The following is a 17493-nucleotide window of genomic DNA, read 5'->3' on the forward strand; positions in this document are numbered from 1 at the left end:
CTTACTCTCTCTCAAATAAATAAGTCTTTAAAAGAAAAAAAAATAATAATCCCAAAATTAGGGAAACAAATCTCATTTACTTACAAGTTGGTTTTGCTGTTGGAGGAAATTTGGTCCGGGTAACAGCCAAAATTATGAAAATAATGACTGGCCATAAAATCAAGACAAGGGTCCAAAGCTGCAAAATAACAACAGGAAAAAAAAAAAGTTAATTATATTGCTGAACTAAATGGCAAGAAGTACAACAGATAAAAGTCCAACACAAACCAGATATTTGCTTGTAAATACTATTAATTAGAAGGGAATGAGAGATTTTTAAGACTACAGGAGAACCTGAAGTGAACACAAGAATGCTTTTGTCCTTAAAATGAGCTTCTGAAGCCCCCTTTAGAGTCACCTCTCATGACTGTCCCAAGAATGATGATCTTAAAATTCAAATCTCATCAGTAATTTCCCTACTTCAAAATCTTTAGTTGCTTGTTGGATAAGGTTCAACATTCTAAACAGGGCACACAAAACCCCAAAATAATCCCAACCTAGACCTATCTTGCCTACCACTTCCAATGTCAGGATTCTAGAGTTAGCCATAGAGATTTGTGTATGATACACATGCGTAAAGGAATGAATGAATAAATGGGTCAATAAGTAGATGAGTAAATGGGAACGTAATGGTCTATGTACTATAAGTAGTGCCGCTATAAATAGTATCTCGTGTCTGCTTTTATCATAGCACTTATACTCTTATCATCTATATACCTACTTTTTTTTTTTCTTGGCTTTAATAAATTGGCAATTCTTTTATGGCAGGAAGTGTCTTCCTTATTTCTGAATTTCAACTGCTACAAAACAGATGCTCAACAAATGTACACTGCATCAAAATTTCTATTAGAGGATTTCACCATAAGACACTTCAGGAATGGCTTCTCTCCCCACATAGACATGATTCAGTTCATAAGATGTATACTTAATATTTTACATATGTATTAAAACTGGCTCCAAAGCAGTGAAAAACACGTATTCTCAAGATCAACTGTGCTACACAAACAGTTACAGTGCTCAAACCAAACCCTACAGAACAAACACCACCAATGAGTAAGGGACCAGCAGGGTTAGGAAGGGGGGATAGGTAGGGGACTTCATGACTAAGCTCACAAAAGTCCCTGAAATCCTAAGACTTAAGGAAACCAGAGATAAGGGAATAAACCAGATGACCCTGCCCTAGACGTCAGAGGTGGGTTCTCGGTTCTTTTTATGGCAGTCACATCTTGACCACAAAGAATGACCAGACCCCAAAGGAGAAGTAAGCCATTAAAGATGTTATCACCAGTCGTTACTCGAGCCAAGACCTTCCAAGAATGGTAAGACCATAAGCTCCCTGGTCAGTTCTGAATAAAAGACTGTCAGTGAAGGCCCATGTTGGAAACCTGGTCAGGATGCCTCTCACTCTTGAGATCTTTTTCTGTCTCCTTCTTGAATAAAGTCCTATCGCTTTGCTCATTCTCCTCTGTTGGCCAGATTCATTCTCGGACTCCATGAGACAAGAACTTCCCTCTCCTGCTTCCCCTGTACTTAATAAAGTTCAGCTTGGAACTATGTTTCTGCCTGGTTATGCAGACTTGTTACCACTTCTCCTCCACTCCCCACCACTTCAGAGACGATAGGCTTCTGACAAATCTCAAACTACTGCCTGAGGCTCCTTAAATCTCCAAAACAATCTAGATCTGTTCAATTATTGATCCTTAAGTTGACTATGAAAATCTCCATTGAGTGTCTACAGTACTGCTGTTCTTGCTGAAAGGCCTGTAACCAACTTCTTGGACTGCAGATTTAAGGGTATATTTTTAGCAAGTGGGAGAAACCCGAGGATACTTGGTCTGATCACAGCTGAAAAGGTCCCAGAGAGGCTGAACAGCTACATCTGTAGCAGTGCTTCTCAAGCATTAATGTGCATACCAGATCACCAAGGGATCTTGGAAACATGCCAACTCAGACTCAGAAGATCTGAGGTTGGGCAGAGAGATTCTGCATTTCTCACAAGCTGCAGGTGGGTGCTGCTGCTGCTGCTGCTGTCCGTGAACCACACTTGGAGTACAGCAGTTCTAAATGTATGCCACCTTACCTAACTAGCAGGACTGTAGATAAAGTCCTAGAATATTTCTGTTGGAAAGTTCCTTCAAATGAATGGATAGAATTCAGGGCATTTAAAAACTTGGACAGGAAAAAAAATACATTTTTATTTTCTCCACTATTTGATTGAAATTTAGCGTTTCCATTAATGACAAATGTAGGCAACAACCCATAATGCTCTTGGAAGTGCCTGTGACTTTGTCACAAATATCAAATCATATTAGTATTGTCGCAGATACCTCAAAGGTCTGCTTCTAGTCGGAGCGACAAAAATTATAGTAGTTACAGGTTTACCATATTTACTTATTTATTTAGTGTTATAATTAAGAAACACGTGCTACCATATCATACATTTGTTTTTTAGTACCTTAATGACTGAATTTCAGTAGAATCGGTTTTATTTGCAATTCTATTTACTTTATTGATTTCAAAGCACTATTCTTAGGAGGACCCTAGGCTTTTACCAGGCTACCAAAGACATCCATGGCACAAAGAGGCTAAGAAGACTGACCTGATCCAACTTTTTTTTAAAGAATTTTTATTTATTTATTTGACAGAGACAATGATAGAGCCCAAGCAGGGGAAGCAGCAGAGGGAGAGGGAAAGACATGCTCTCTGCTGAGCAGAGAGCCCGATGCAGGACTCGATCCCAGGACCTGGGATCATGACTGGAGCTGAAGGCAGACACTTAACCATCTGATCCACCCAGGTGCCCTCCAACTTTCTTTCTTATTCTCTGTGGTGCAGAAGATTAGCACAGCCTTATCCATTAACTTATCCACAGTCAATACCCAGTTGGAAAGCAGAGCAGGGAACAAGGATCTGAATATCAAGATATTTAGGCTAGATTTTTTTGTTTTAATTATCATCCTACTCTGAGGAAAAAATAATGCCTTACAGAAAGTATATCAGAAAAATATGAGAGGGGTGCCCAGGTGGCTCAGTTGTTAAGTGTCTGCCTTTGGCTTAGGTCATGATCCTAGAGTCCTGGGATCGAGTCCCGCATCTGGCTCTCTCTGCTCAGCGGGAAGCCTGCCTCTCCCTCTCCCACTCTCCCTGCTTGTGTTCCCTCTATTGCTGTGTCTCTCTCTGTCCAATAAGTAAAAATCTTTAAAAAAAAAAAAAAAAGGAAAGGAAAGAAAAAGAAAAATATGAGTGTTGTAGAAATGTAAGATGTGTTATTCTAGCCTAGTCTCTGATACATTCAAAAATTAGAGTCTGGGGGTGCCTGGGTGGCTCAGTGGGTTAAGCCTCTGCCTTCAGCTCAGGTCATGATCTCAGTGTCCTGGGATCGAGCCCCGAATTGGGCTCTCTGCTCAGCGGGGAGCCTGCTTCCTCCACTTTCTCTCTCTGCCTGCCTCTCTGGCTACTTGTGATCTCTGGCTGTCAAATAAATAAATAAAATCTTTAAAAAAAAAATTAGAGTCTGCTCTTCAAAGACCTAGATGCAGGTACCATTTTTATTCTGTATGACTCATTTGAAATGTAGACTATGAAGAACGAGGGTTTAAAAATTTAATGTTTGTGGATTTCTTGGCTTTATATTTGAAGACATAGTTATTCTTAAAAAAATATATATATATTCTGAATAAGTTTAGTGCCCCACAGTTACTTTCAGGAGCACCTATTCATTTTCTAGAGCAACCTCATGAGAATTCAGTGAGCAACTGGGACCAACTGGACCAACACAAATGTACACTCACATTCAAATAAAGGGCATATGTCATGGGATATCTTTGAATTATCTCTCAATTGATCTAATTTGATGGTTCCATGAGGATGTTTTGACAATGAAATTAATTTTAGACATGATTTAAATCCAGACAAAAATCCAAATTGTATCAGAACAGTTTAAGAAATCTGGACTCTATTATAGGTAAAAAACTACAGCAAGCCTATAAGCACTCTATTATTGAAAGATTTCCCCTGGGATTTTTAGGTCAGAGAGGTTTGGAGAACATTTCTGCATACTGCATTTTAGAAGGATAATAAACACGAAGCCCTCCACACTGTGATCTTGGGAATGTTAAGGTTGACAAGTTAATCACAAAAGCAAGAAATAAACAAAATTTAAATTTTCATAGCAGCAGGATTGCTCCCAACACCATTCTAAATATTATCATAAACCACCTAGAAGCAAATGCAGTGTCAAGTATCCAAATACTAAATCAATGAGCCATGACTCCTTTTTGTTTGTTCAGGAAAGGGCTGATTATTGATTGTACACATATAGATATTGGGGCTCTTGAAAACTAAGGGAAAAGCAGTTTTCAGAAGTTTCATATTTTTGCTAATATTTTAATTATCTCACATTTGTCTCTACCTCATTTTTGTGTCCCACCCCTTCCCCGCATTCTTGACATCTAAAGGCATATGCACACTAAGTAGTTCGTCTCTTATTTATCCAGGGATTATTCCCATTAAGATGTCCCATTCTGTCCTCTTTCTCCTCCCTTTCCCTTACGGAAAAATTGGGTGCCTGAAAATCCTTTTCTGAGGCCCAGAGAAAGGCTAGTCCTCTAAGCAAAGAGAGACCCTAAAAGTAGTAGATCAGAAAGAAACAGAGACAATATACAATAACAGTCACCTTACAGGCAATACAATGGCACTAAATTCATATCTCTTAATACTTACCCTGAATGTTAATGGGCTAAATGCCCCAATCAAAAGACACAGGGTATCAGAATGGATAAAAAAACAAAACCCATCTATATGTTGCCTACAAGAAACTCATCTTAAACCCAAAGACACCTCCAGATTTAAAGTGAGGGGGTGGAAAAGAATTTACCATGCTAATGGACATCAGAAGAAAGCAGGAGTGGCAATCCTTATATCAGATCAATTAGATTTTAAGCCAAAGACTACAATAAGAGATGAGGAAGGACACTATATCATACTCAAAGGAACTATCCAACAAGAAGATCTAACAATTTTAAATATCTATGCCCCTAATGTGGGAGCAGCCAACTATATAAACCAATTAATAACAAAATCAAAGAAACATATCGACAATAATACAATAATAGTAGGGGAATTTAACACTCCCCTCACTGAAAAGGACAGATCATCCAAGCAAAAGATCAACAAGGAAATCAAGGCCTTAAATGACACACTGGACCAGATGGACATCACAGATATATTCAGAACTTTTCATCCCAAAGCAACAGAATACACATTCTTCTCTAGTGCACATGGAACATTCTCCAGAATAGATCACATTCTTGGTCCTAAATCAGGTCTCAACCGTTATCAAAAGATTGGAATCATTCCCTGCATATTTTCAGACCACAATGCTCTGAAGCTAGAACTCAATCACAAGAGGAAATTTGGAAAGAACCCAAATACATGGAGACTAAACAGCATCCTTCTAACGAATGAATGGGTCAACCAGGAAATTAAAGAAGAATTGAAAAAATTCATGGAAACAAATGATAATGAAAACACAACGGTTCAATATCTGTGGGACACAACAAAGGCAGTCCTGAGAGGAAAATATATAGCGGTACAAGCCTTTCTCAAGAAACAAGAAAGGTCTCAGGTACACAACCTAACCCTACACCTAAAGGAGCTGGAGAAAGAACAAGAAAGAAACCCTAAACCCAGCAGGAGAAGAGAAATCATAAAGATCAGAGCAGAAATCAATGAAAGAAACCAAAAAAACAATAGAACAAATCAACGAAACTAGGAGCTGGTTCTTTGAAAGAATTAATAAGATTGATAAACCCCTGGCCAGACTTATCAAAAAGAAAAGAGAGAGGACACAAATAAATAAAATCATGAATGAAAGAGAAGAGATCACAACGAACACCAAAGAAATACAGACAATTATAAGAACATACTATGAGCAACTCTACACCAACAAATTTGACAATCTGGAAGAAATGGATGCATTCCTAGAGACATATAAACTACCACAACTGAACCAGGAAGAAATAGAAAGCCTCAACAGACCCATAAGCAGTAAGGAGATTGAAACAGTCATCAAAAATCTCCAAACAAACAAAAGCCCAGGGCCAGATGGCTTCCCGGGGGAATTCTACCAAACATTTAAAGAAGAACTAATTCCTATTCTCCTGAAACTGTTCCAAAAAATAGAAATGGAAGGAAAACTTCCAAACTCATTTTATGAAGCCAGCATCACCTTGATCCCAAAACCAGACAAGGATCCCATCAAAAAGAGAACTACAGACCAATATCCTTGATGAACACAGATGCAAAAATTCTCACCAAAATACTAGCCAATAGGATTCAACAGTACATTAAAAGGATTATTCACCACGACCAAGTGGGATTTATTCCAGGGCTGCAAGGCTGGTTCAACATCCGCAAATCAATCAATGTGATACAACATATTAATAAAAGAAAGAACAAGAACCATATGATACTCTCCATAGATGCTGAAAAAGCATTTGACAAAGTACAGCATCCCTTCCTGATCAAAACTCTTCAAAGTGTAGGGATAGAGGGCACATACCTCAATATTATCAAAGCCATCTATGAAAAACCCACCGCAAATATCATTCTCAATGGAGAAAACCTGAAAGCTTTTCCACTAAGGTCAGGAACACGGCAGGGATGTCCGTTATCACCACTGCTATTCAACATAGTACTAGAAGTCCTAGCCTCAGCAATCAGACAACAAAAGGAAATTAAAGGCATCCAAATCGGCAAAGAAGAAGTCAAACTATCACTCTTTGCAGATGATATGATACTCTATGTGGAAAACCCAAAAGACTCCACTCCAAAACTGCTAGAACTTGTACAGGAATTCAGTAAAGTGTCAGGATATAGAATCAATGCACAGAAATCAGTTGCATTTCTCTACACCAACAACAAGACAGAAGAAAGAGAAATTAAGGAGTCCATCCCATTTACGATTGCACCCAAAACTATAAGATACCTAGGAATAAACCTAACCAAAGAGACTAAGAATCTATACACAGAAAACTATAAAGTACTCATGAAAGAATTTGAGGAAGACACAAAGAAACGGAAAAATGTTCCATGCTCCTGGATTGGAAGGATAAATATTGTGAAAATGTCTATGCTACCTAAAGCAATCTACACATTTAATGCAATTCCTATCAAAGTACCATCCATTTTTTTCAAAGAAATGGAACAAATAATCCTAAAATTTATATGGAACCAGAAAAGACCTCGAATAGCCAAAGGAATATTGAAAAAGAAAGCCAAAGTTGGTGGCATCACAATTCCGGACTTCAAGCTCTATTACAAAGCTGTCATCATCAAGACAGCATGGTACTGGCACAAAAACAGACACATAGATCAATGGAACAGAATAGAGAGCCCAGAAATAGACCCTCAACTCTATGGTCAACTCATCTTCGACAAAGCAGGAAAGAATGTCCAATGGAAAAAAGACAGCCTCTTCAATAAATGGTGTTGGGAAAATTGGACAGCCACATGCAGAAAAATGAAATTGGATCATTTCCTTACACCACACACGAAAATAGACTCAAAATGGATGAAGGATCTCAATGTGAGAAAGGAATCCATCAAAATCCTTGAGGAGAACACAGGCAACAACCTCTCTGACCTCAGCCGCAGCAACATCTTCCTAGGAACATCACCAAAGGCAAGGGAAGCAAGGGCAAAAATGAACTATTGGGATTTTATCAAGATCAAAAGCTTTTGCACAGCAAAGGAAACAGTTAACAAAACCAAAAGACAACTGACAGAATGGGAGAAGATATTTGCAAATGACATATCAGATAAAGGGCTAGTGTCCAAAATCTATAAAGAACTTAGCAAACTCAACACCCAAAGAACAAATAATCCAATCAAGAAATGGGCAGAGGACATGAACAGACACTTCTGCAAAGAAGACATCCAGATGGCCAACAGACACATGAAAAAGTGCTCCACATCACTCGGCATCAGGGAAATACAAATCAAAACCACAATGAGATATCACCTCACACAAGTCAGAATGGCTAAAATTAACAAGTCAGGAAATGACAGATGCTGGCGAGGATGCGGAGAAAGGGGAACCCTCCTACACTGTTGGTGGGAATGCAAGCTGGTGCAACCACTCTGGAAAACAGCATGGAGGTTCCTCAAAATGTTGAAAATAGAACTACCCTATGACCCAGCAATTGCACTGCTGGGTATTTACCCTAAAGATACAAACGTAGTGATCTGAAGGGGCACGTGCACCCGAATGTTTATAGCAGCAATGTCTACAATAGCCAAACTATGGAAAGAACCTAGATGTCCATCAACAGACGAATGGATAAAGAAGATGTGGTATATATACACAATGGAATACTATGCAGCCATCAAAAGAAATGAAATCTTGCCATTTGCGATGACGTGGATGGAACTAGAGGGTATCATGCTTAGCAAAATAAGTCAATCGGAGAAAGACAACTATCATATGATCTCCCTGATATGAGGGATAGGAGATGCAACATGGGGGGTTAAGGGGGTAGGAGAAGAGTAAATGAAACAAGATGGAATTGGGAGGGAGACAAACCATAAGTGACTCTTAATCTCACAAAACAAACTGAGGGTTGATGGGGGGAGGGGGGTTGGAAGGGGGGTGGGATTATGGACACTGGGGAGGGTATGTGCTATGGTGAGTGCTGTGAAGTGTGTAAACCTGGTGATTCACAGACCTGTACCCCTGGGGATAAAAATATATGTTTATAAAAAATAAAATTAATTTAAAAATAAATAAATAAAATGTTTCAGATGAAGATTTTCCATTCTCTTGCACGGAATCATGGTCTTAGACTTACATTCATAATACGATAAAAAATTATTAAGCATCTACTGTGTACCAGGTACTGAGAATAGAGTAATTTAAAAATTCAGCCTTTTAGGGAAGGAAAACATTAAAAAAATTATAATCAAATGTAACAGATGATGCTAAGAGACAGGACATTGAGTGCAAAAGGAAGATAAAGGAAGGGGACTGAGTCTGAAACCTAGAAGATGAGAAAGGGCCAGGTAGAAGAAAGGATATGTGTGTTGGATGGGATGTGAGAAAGAAGTGGGAGTCTTTCAAGCAGAGGAACCATATGTGTGAAGACCCACAGATGGAAAGAGGGTGTAATATTTCAGGAAAAGAAGTCCGTCCAGAATGACTGGTGTATCAAAAGTTAGGGAAAACAGCTTTGCCATACGGCTTATTCAGCTTCTACTCGAATGGTACTAGTGACTAGAAGGTTCATTATTCCAAGAGACTTCATTATTGGACAACTCACATTATCTGATTTTTCCCCCTCATATCAAGGTGATATATTCCTTCCTGAAACTAACACTCATCCATTATAGTTTGGCCCCTTTTTTCACATGAGAATTCTGCAAGTATTTGAATAGACAGAAACCCCTCTCCTCTGGGGTAGTTCCTTCAACAATTCTCTGATAATATGATTTCAAAATATCTTTCCCAGGATGAATTCTTGTCAAGTGGTCTTATAATTAGTATCAATTCAATATCATCATCCAAATGATAAACGCTCATATTTACTGACTGCTTAGATTATGTAAGATGCTATGTTAAATACTTAACATGCATTATCTCATTTAATATAATCACCTCATTTCTTCCTGCAGATGGGAAATCAGAATCTTAAAGAGATTAAATAAGCCTTCATTCCATAAGCCATTAAATGGCAGAGCTGGTATTTGAACCCAGGGAGCCTGGCTTCAGCACCTGCACAGTTAATCATTCAGCTGTGTAGTCAAATCACTGCAGGATATAGTACTAACTCTCTTTGATCAAGATCACTATACTTTCATTAGTTCAGTGTAAATGATTTTCATTGAAAATCATTTAAAGATTGTCCTGTAACCTAGAATCGTAACTTTAAAAAAAAAAAAGATTTATTTATTTATTAGAAAGAGAGAGCATGAGTGGGAGGGGCAGAGAGAGAGAAGCCCAAGCAGACTCCAAGCTCAGTGTGGAGTCCAAGGTGGGGCTCATCCCAAGACCCTGAGACTGTCATGACCTGAGATGAAATCAAAAGCTGGACATTCAAAGGACTATGCCACCAAGGTGACCCTAGAATCGTAACTTTTTATTACAAGCTTCAAAGTAAAAATTGCCCAGCTTTCCACATATAAAGTACATTGTTTCTTCTTTCCTCTCCCTGTTCCTTTCCTTTTGCATTGTCTCATAAATCAAGAATGACTGTTACTTGGTGGTAACAGGAATATTCCAAGGTTCACATTCTGAAGTAAGAGGCTGGTATTTTAGTCTGGAATAAACCTTAGTTCCACCCCCAAAACAAGCAAACAGAAGTGGCAGAGCTCTCAGTTAATTGGGCTTTCTGCTACTGAACACTGCTATACATAGAAATGACTCTTCTAAAAACTGGGATAGGGGACACTTTCTGAAATCTATACTTACAGATTATAATACTTTTTGGAAATTGATAAATTTTCTTTCTTTTCTTTTTTTAAAGATTTATTTATCTCTTTGTGAGAGAGAAAGAGGTAGTGACAGAGATAGTGACAAAGACAGTGAGACAGAGCAAGAGCGGGTAGGAGAGAGAGAAGCAGAATCCCAGGATCCTGGGATCATGACTTAAGCAGAAAGCAGACACTTATCTGACTGAGCCACCAAGCACCCCTTGAGATTAGTAAATTTTCTATGATGCATAGTAAAACAACACCTTTTTATAGGACTTTAAGCTAATTTATTTTTTTATCGCTCTCATTTCTAAAACATCTTCATCTCATTTGCTTTTTCTTTTTTTGAGAGAGAGAGTGTGCCAGTGGGAGGTGGGGGTAGAGGGATAGGGAGAGAGAATCTTAAGCAGATTCAAAGCTCAGTGCAGAGCCCAGCACAGGGTTTGATGTCACAACTGTAAGATCATGACCTGAACCAAAATCAAGAGTTGGATGCTTAAGCGACTAAGCCACCTAGGTGTCCCTCATTTGCTTTTTATTGTTTGACTAAACTAAATGTGCATGTCTGCTATGTGGCCAGCACCAATATGAACAGGTAGATCCAAATTTTTTTGGACAATTAAAAGGGATTAAGGGAATAAATGGTATAGATCTGGAAGAGGTGAATGGGCCTGGAACATTTGATCAGGTATTTGCCCTGAATTGCTCAGAACCTAGTTTATTTTAATCCAATTTAGAAATTTGAGATTACAGTTTAATCCTAAATTGCTTAAATCAAAACATTTTTTTCATGCATAGACCAACTTCTCCAAAATTTTAAAGCTAGCACTTCCTCTTTTTCTAGACACTGTGAGGGGATGTTGTATGAGCAAGGTGGGGACTGGGGAGGAAGTATCTAACTTTAGCCAAAGGGTTAGAAATCAGGGGCACCTGGGTAGCTCAGCTGGTTAAATGCAGACTTTTGATTTTTGCTCAGGTCATGATCTTAGGGTCATGAGCTTGATCCCCAAACAGGGCTCTGCACTCAGCGTCAAGTCTGCTTCTGTGTCTCTCTCCCTCTGCCCCTCTCCCCACTCACGTGCATGCTTGCTTTCTCTTTCTTTCAAATACATAAATAAATAAAATCTTAAAAAAAAAAAACCCAAAGTATTAGAAATCAGTCACATTGTGGGAATGTCTGTGATAGAAAACCTGGTTCTATTGCCAACTGAGCTAAAGTGTGACCCCCTAGCCAAATAGTTAGATTAAAATAAACAGCTCAAGGTAATTTTCCTTCTTCTGTTGGTAAGTCTGGAATTAGATTCCACTTCTATAGAGATCTGAAGTCAATCCTTGATATGCTGATTTAGAATTCATCATCTTTCAATGAAAGATAAACTCCGATCTTGCACTATCTAGTCTTTGATCCTGCACTCTCTGCTGTGCCAGGACTCAGTTTCCTATCATTAACTAGCATCTCATTAGGTAAGCCTCCCTGTTGCTAACCATCTCCAGTGGGATGTATCTTCATTTTTTTATTATTTCTAGAATTAAATTACAAGCCCAGCAGGATAGCAACTGCATCTAATTGATTTTTTGTATTACCTAACATTTCTGTTGGTGCTTAATGTATTTTTTTCACACTCCTTTAGCATTCTTTTTTTTTTTGCCATCTAATTGAGAGTTGATGTAACCATTAATACTAAAACACAGCAATATCTAAGGCCTCTTTAGCAAATATGATCTTCACTGGCAAGCTGAACTCTGAGAGGGGATCCAAGAATGTTGGAAAAGGAATTTCAACTCAGTGGCAGGAGGGAGGCAGCAGGAGGTTGTGAAAAGAATAAATCTCTTTCGGGGGAAATCTGACTTTGAGTCTTTAAACTCACTGTGTCACCTTGGACAAGTTCTTTGAGCTCACTTGGGCCCTGTAAAATTAAGGCCGTTAGATAATCCCAAATAGTTCAGAATTCTGATATTTGATTTTATTAAAAAATTAAAGAGAAACATTTACCCTCAGAACAATTTTGAGGGAAGTCGCCTCCAAAACCGAGGATCCTGCCTTTTTTTTTTTTTTTTTTTTTGTAGCCAAACTCAACATTTTACTTATCCCGGTATCTTTCTATTTCTTAAATTACATAGGTGTTTGAAATTCTTTTTCTCACTTTCTATCCTAGTATATATTTTTATAATGTATTTCCTCAGTAATCCCCACTCTATTATTTTTACTATATATTTGTTTTTCTTGGGTTTTTTTTTTCCTTGTACGTCATTTGTTTCTCCATTAGTAGATTCCTAACTTCTTCCTATACAGACTATCCTTCCCTCCATCTTGCTCTGTGATAAATCTCTTAAAAATACAATGGAGGAGGATGTCTTGGTGGTGATCATTCTTTAACATTCATTAAAGACTATAAATTTCCAGTGTCACACAACTTCATTTCTATTTTCTTAGGTATAAAAGTACACTTTTTAAAGTATCATTCAGGGGCGCCTGGGTGGCTCAGTGGGTTAAGCCGCTGCCTTCGGCTCAGGTCATGATCTCAGGGTCCTGGGATCGAGTCCCACATCGGGCTCTCTGCTCAGCAAGAAGCCTGCTTCCCTCTCTCTCTCTCTCTCTGCCTTCCTCTCCGTCTACTTGTGATCTCTCTCTGTCAAATAAATAAATAAAATCTTTAAAAAAATAAATAAATAAATAAATAAATAAATAAAATAAAGTATCATTCAGAAAGATTATGAGAGAAATAAGAACACTTGCATTTTAAATAATTGCTTGGTGATGACAAAGTCCAGTTGCTACACACAGACTAATGTCCCCTCCTCAAATTTATATACCTCTTCTTTTCACATTCTCTTTTAATTTGTTTATATTTTCTCTTTTCACAATTTTTTTTCATTTCACATCTTTTATGTCTTTAATCCTGACTTTCCAACCTCTTCATTGTCTCATCCTTCCCTGTTAACCCTACCACATGTACATCCTTTCCACTGTGTCCCCAAGTCTTCCTTCTAAGGGCAGAAAATAGGGCTGGCCCAAGCTAAGCTATGAAGAATGGATGTACCTTTTTTTGCCCTCTTGCCCTCCACCTAGGATTGTTTTTCCTTCTCCTCTGGGCACCACCATGTTCTAAAATGGGCACCACCATTTTCTAAAGGTCTCTTGTGTCTCTCTAGTTGGTCATAATGGATTCAAGTGGGCCCTCTGTATTTCCACAAATTCAGAACTATTTCTGATTTCATTTCCTGCAACCAAAACTTAACCTGTCCTGGGTCTCAAGGTAGTCTTAAGATCTGAATCCTCTGATGTCTCCAAATGAGCTAAAAGATGATGTATTTTCTTTCCTTAGGCAAAAGTATAATTACCAGGGACTTTTTAGGGATTTTGACTACATAAGAATAATACAAGGTATCATGGTGAAAGTGTATTAGCATGCCTGAATTCCATCTCCTTTAATATGCCATATCCAGCAGAAATTGACTAAAATGGAGAAAAACTCTAAAGTAGAAAATTGATATCCCAGCTACTTTACAGATAAGGAAAGAACTTATTAAAGTTTCTAAAGATAAAATTTCTCAATGAAAAAAAATGTATTCACCTGAGGTGTTTTGTTTTGTTTTTTTAATTTTTAGGTAAAATGGAGTTGTAAGGAAAATATATAACCTCAGCATTCAGTTTATCAGTAACGACAGACATGTTTTCAGTTCCTCTCTGCTTTCATTTTTTTTAAGCATTTTTTTTAAATTTTTTATTTTTTTTTATTTTTTTATGTGACAGAGAGAGAGATCACAAGTAGGCAGATAGGCAGGCAGAGAGAGAGGGGAAAGCAGGCTCCCGGCTGAGCAGAGAGCCTGATGTGGGGCTTGATCCCAGGACCCTGAGATCATGACCTGAGCCGAAGGCAGTGGCTTAACCCACTGAGCCACCCAGGCGCACCTCTGCTTTCATTTTTAACTAGTGAGTTTTCATCACTTAAGAACTGTACTGTGTATTTCTTCCTCTCTCCCACAATCCCTTCTCCTGGATTTCCTTTTACCCTTACTTTGAATAAAATATGACACACCCATCACTCCAAATTTCTCCATAATCTATGTGCCAAGTGTCCACCATTTGCAAAGCACTTTGAAATACACTGGCACATTTGGTTCTTACCACTCTCTGAGACAAATATGGTAAACCCTGGGCCCATTTTGCAAAGAGAAAAATCAGTGCTCAGAGAAACGAGTATGCTACTCAGGTCATGCAGTTTTGAGAGGCAGTTTTGAGAGGCAGAACCAAGAATCCAACTCTCATCTCTTGATCACATCACATCCACCTATCCAGATTCTTTTCCTGCTGAATTTCACACAGAACCTACCATGGAATAATTACGGCAGGTTTTATTTTGTGTTGTTTCTAACTGAAAAGGAACACTCATGATTTAACTAAAAAATATTAATGATTTAAAAGTTTATGTCCAAACCCTACACTTATCCAATCACATATCAATGTATGATTTTTTTAAAAGATTTTATTTATTTATTTGAGAGAGAGAGAGACAGTGAGAGAGAGCACAAGCGAGGAGAAGGTCAGAGAGAGAAGCAGACTCCCCGTGGAGCTGGGAGCCCGATGCGGGACTCGATCCCAGCACTCCGGGATCATGACCTGAGCCAAAGGCAGTCGTCCAACCAACTGAGCCACCCAGGCGTCCCCAATGTATGATTTTTAAATCCTACCCACCACATTCACAAAGGTGGGTGAACATTCCTTCTCTTTTTCAATATATACATCAGAACACTCAAGTAAGATGTCAGACACTGTCATCAAACTCAGAGTGAGATAAGGTACACAGATGAAATGTTGGTTTCTAGGACACCCATTATCTGCATGATATTTATATTACTCATTTGAGCCTGGGAATTACCACTCTAAAATGAAGTATCTGAAGTGCCTTCTTGAATTTCTCTGGTTTTCAAACATTCTCCTGAATATGTGACAACCCAAAGAAGCCAATTCCTTTCTCAATCTCCCTACACCCTATCTGATGAGGCTCTAACAGCTGGCTTTGTAATTTCAAAAGCAAACATGAATGTAAGAGCACAAAAAAGATGTTCCAATAAATGGAGTAGACAGACTGTAGCTGTAAAGTTAAGTGATTCAATAACACTCCTGAAGCATGGCACATATATTGACTCTTGTTTGTCATTTCTAATAAATAATTTTTAGGTACTGAAATTTTGTAGAAGCTTTTCTATGCCAACAGCCTTCAAACTATTTCCTTTCTATATCTTTTCAAACAAGCTTTCCATCACTTTCAGTTTCAAATGCATTTCTGCCCATTTATTATTCCTTTCATCTGATATTTTCCTTCATCTCATTTTTAACTAAATTTATTAAGAAAAGTTCTGAAAGCATTTTGGCCTAAAACCTAGAATTCAACACTAGTTCCAACGCAGCCAGCAACAAAGTATAGCCTTTTCTTTGCTCAGGGCATGTCCTGGTTTACCCTTTTAATTTACTGAAACCAAAAAGCAGTTTTGGGGGTATGTTTAGACTTGCCCCATTAGCTGTAAGACAGATATAGGAATGTTTTCTAAATATCTCATATCTGCTTTAGAAAATGGCCTGAAATTCTTCTCTTTTTACCTTTACTAACATCACATTTTAGGATTGCCTGGAGTCTTGCCCCTGGGGACCTCCCCTTCCCTTTTTCTACTCACCGGCTGTCTTTTGACACCTAGCCAATTTTTCCAGACGAGGACCCGAAGCTGATGAAACTGGGAAGCCATCCTTCAAACACCACAAACAAGAGAATTCCTTTCTTTTCCTCCACTCCACAGAAGAACTGGTACCTTGTCCAACTTGCAGTGTCAGTGAGTCAAAGCCTTTTCACGGCATAGCTTTCCTGAGGTCTGGGGTAAGAAACCCACAGTTCTTCTGCTGCTCAGTTATTCCTTTGGCTTAATCCTTGACCAAGGAGCACTTCTCAACCAACTCTTCCTCTGAAACAAGAACACAGACCAGACCTGTCAGTGGCTTTGCTTATTTTAAAATAACATCCAGTTATTGCTTATTGCATGAAGTCTAGCCTCAAGAGAGAATGAGTATCATTCAGATAATGCCCTACTGTAAAAAAAAAAAAAAAAGCTGAACCACACCTCCTACTCTCCATGAAATTAATTGCCTATCCACACCTTCCAGAAGGTGTCACCTGCATTGGACACGTCATAAGGAATTAGGTGGGACTCCTGCCAGGCCAGTAGGACTTGTCCTACATTCTCTTGCCTTCTTTTCTATGTAGTGTCTGCTGTAGCAGAGGCAGGACACAGCATTTTACAGCCTCTTGGCTCAGTGACTCATAATATTTAAATTGTCGTTAAGATGTTTTAACTCAGTAAGGCCAAAGCTCAGCTAAAACACTCTGAACATCAACCTATGGAGAAAGTCTCAATGCCTAGACTTAAGCTGAACGCTTTGATTTGGAGGGAAATAACTATGTTGGCTAGGTTTCACCTTCTGTTATAATTTATTAGATTAAACAAAGTGCAGAAAATAAAAGGTAGGCTGTAGATGGCATAAATGACATACAATGGATTCCCTCATTTGGGGGATGGGGGTTCATGTATCCCTTATAGGAAAGCCATGTTGTTTCAGGCTTTTATAATTAAAGAAGACACGAGCATAATTGCAGGACATAGTTGAATTTATGATATAGCAGAGTTCTAATGCACTTGACTATCCAAATCAGTAAAAGAAATCTATCATAAATAGGGAGAAAATAAAAAGGCTCTATGCTTAAATTATTCAAGGTACTTTCTAATTAAGTACTTTTAATTGTGATTTCAGGATACATGTGAAGGAGAACTCTGGCATAAAGGTTTCCAGGAGTAACCTTGCTTAAACACCTTAATGACAACCTATTCTCTCTAATACCAATGCCTCCACAATCTGGCTTGAGCCAATTTTTCAATAGTCTACTATAAATATTTGACTGCTTGCCAAAGTCATATATATTACAATGTGCAAACATA

The 17493-nt window shown here is 38.4% G+C and overlaps 1 protein-coding gene across 1 annotated transcript in view; it reads right to left on the reverse strand.

Annotated features, from left to right (window-relative positions):
* Positions 1–16541, reverse strand: part of ABCA12 (ATP binding cassette subfamily A member 12) — a 177100-nt gene extending 160559 nt beyond the window's left edge. Inside the window, exons 1-2 of the mRNA XM_047722762.1 lie at positions 16183–16541; positions 85–178 (exon numbers count right to left, since the gene is read on the reverse strand). Coding sequence (XP_047578718.1) covers positions 85–178; positions 16183–16251 — 163 coding nt within the window. The 5' untranslated portion in view covers positions 16252–16541. The remainder of the gene's footprint in view (positions 1–84; positions 179–16182) is intronic.
* Positions 16542–17493: the final 952 nt, after the last annotated feature.

The sequence above is a fragment of the Lutra lutra genome, chromosome 3 (assembly GCF_902655055.1).
Source record: "Lutra lutra chromosome 3, mLutLut1.2, whole genome shotgun sequence".
Lineage (NCBI taxonomy): Eukaryota > Metazoa > Chordata > Mammalia > Carnivora > Mustelidae > Lutra > Lutra lutra.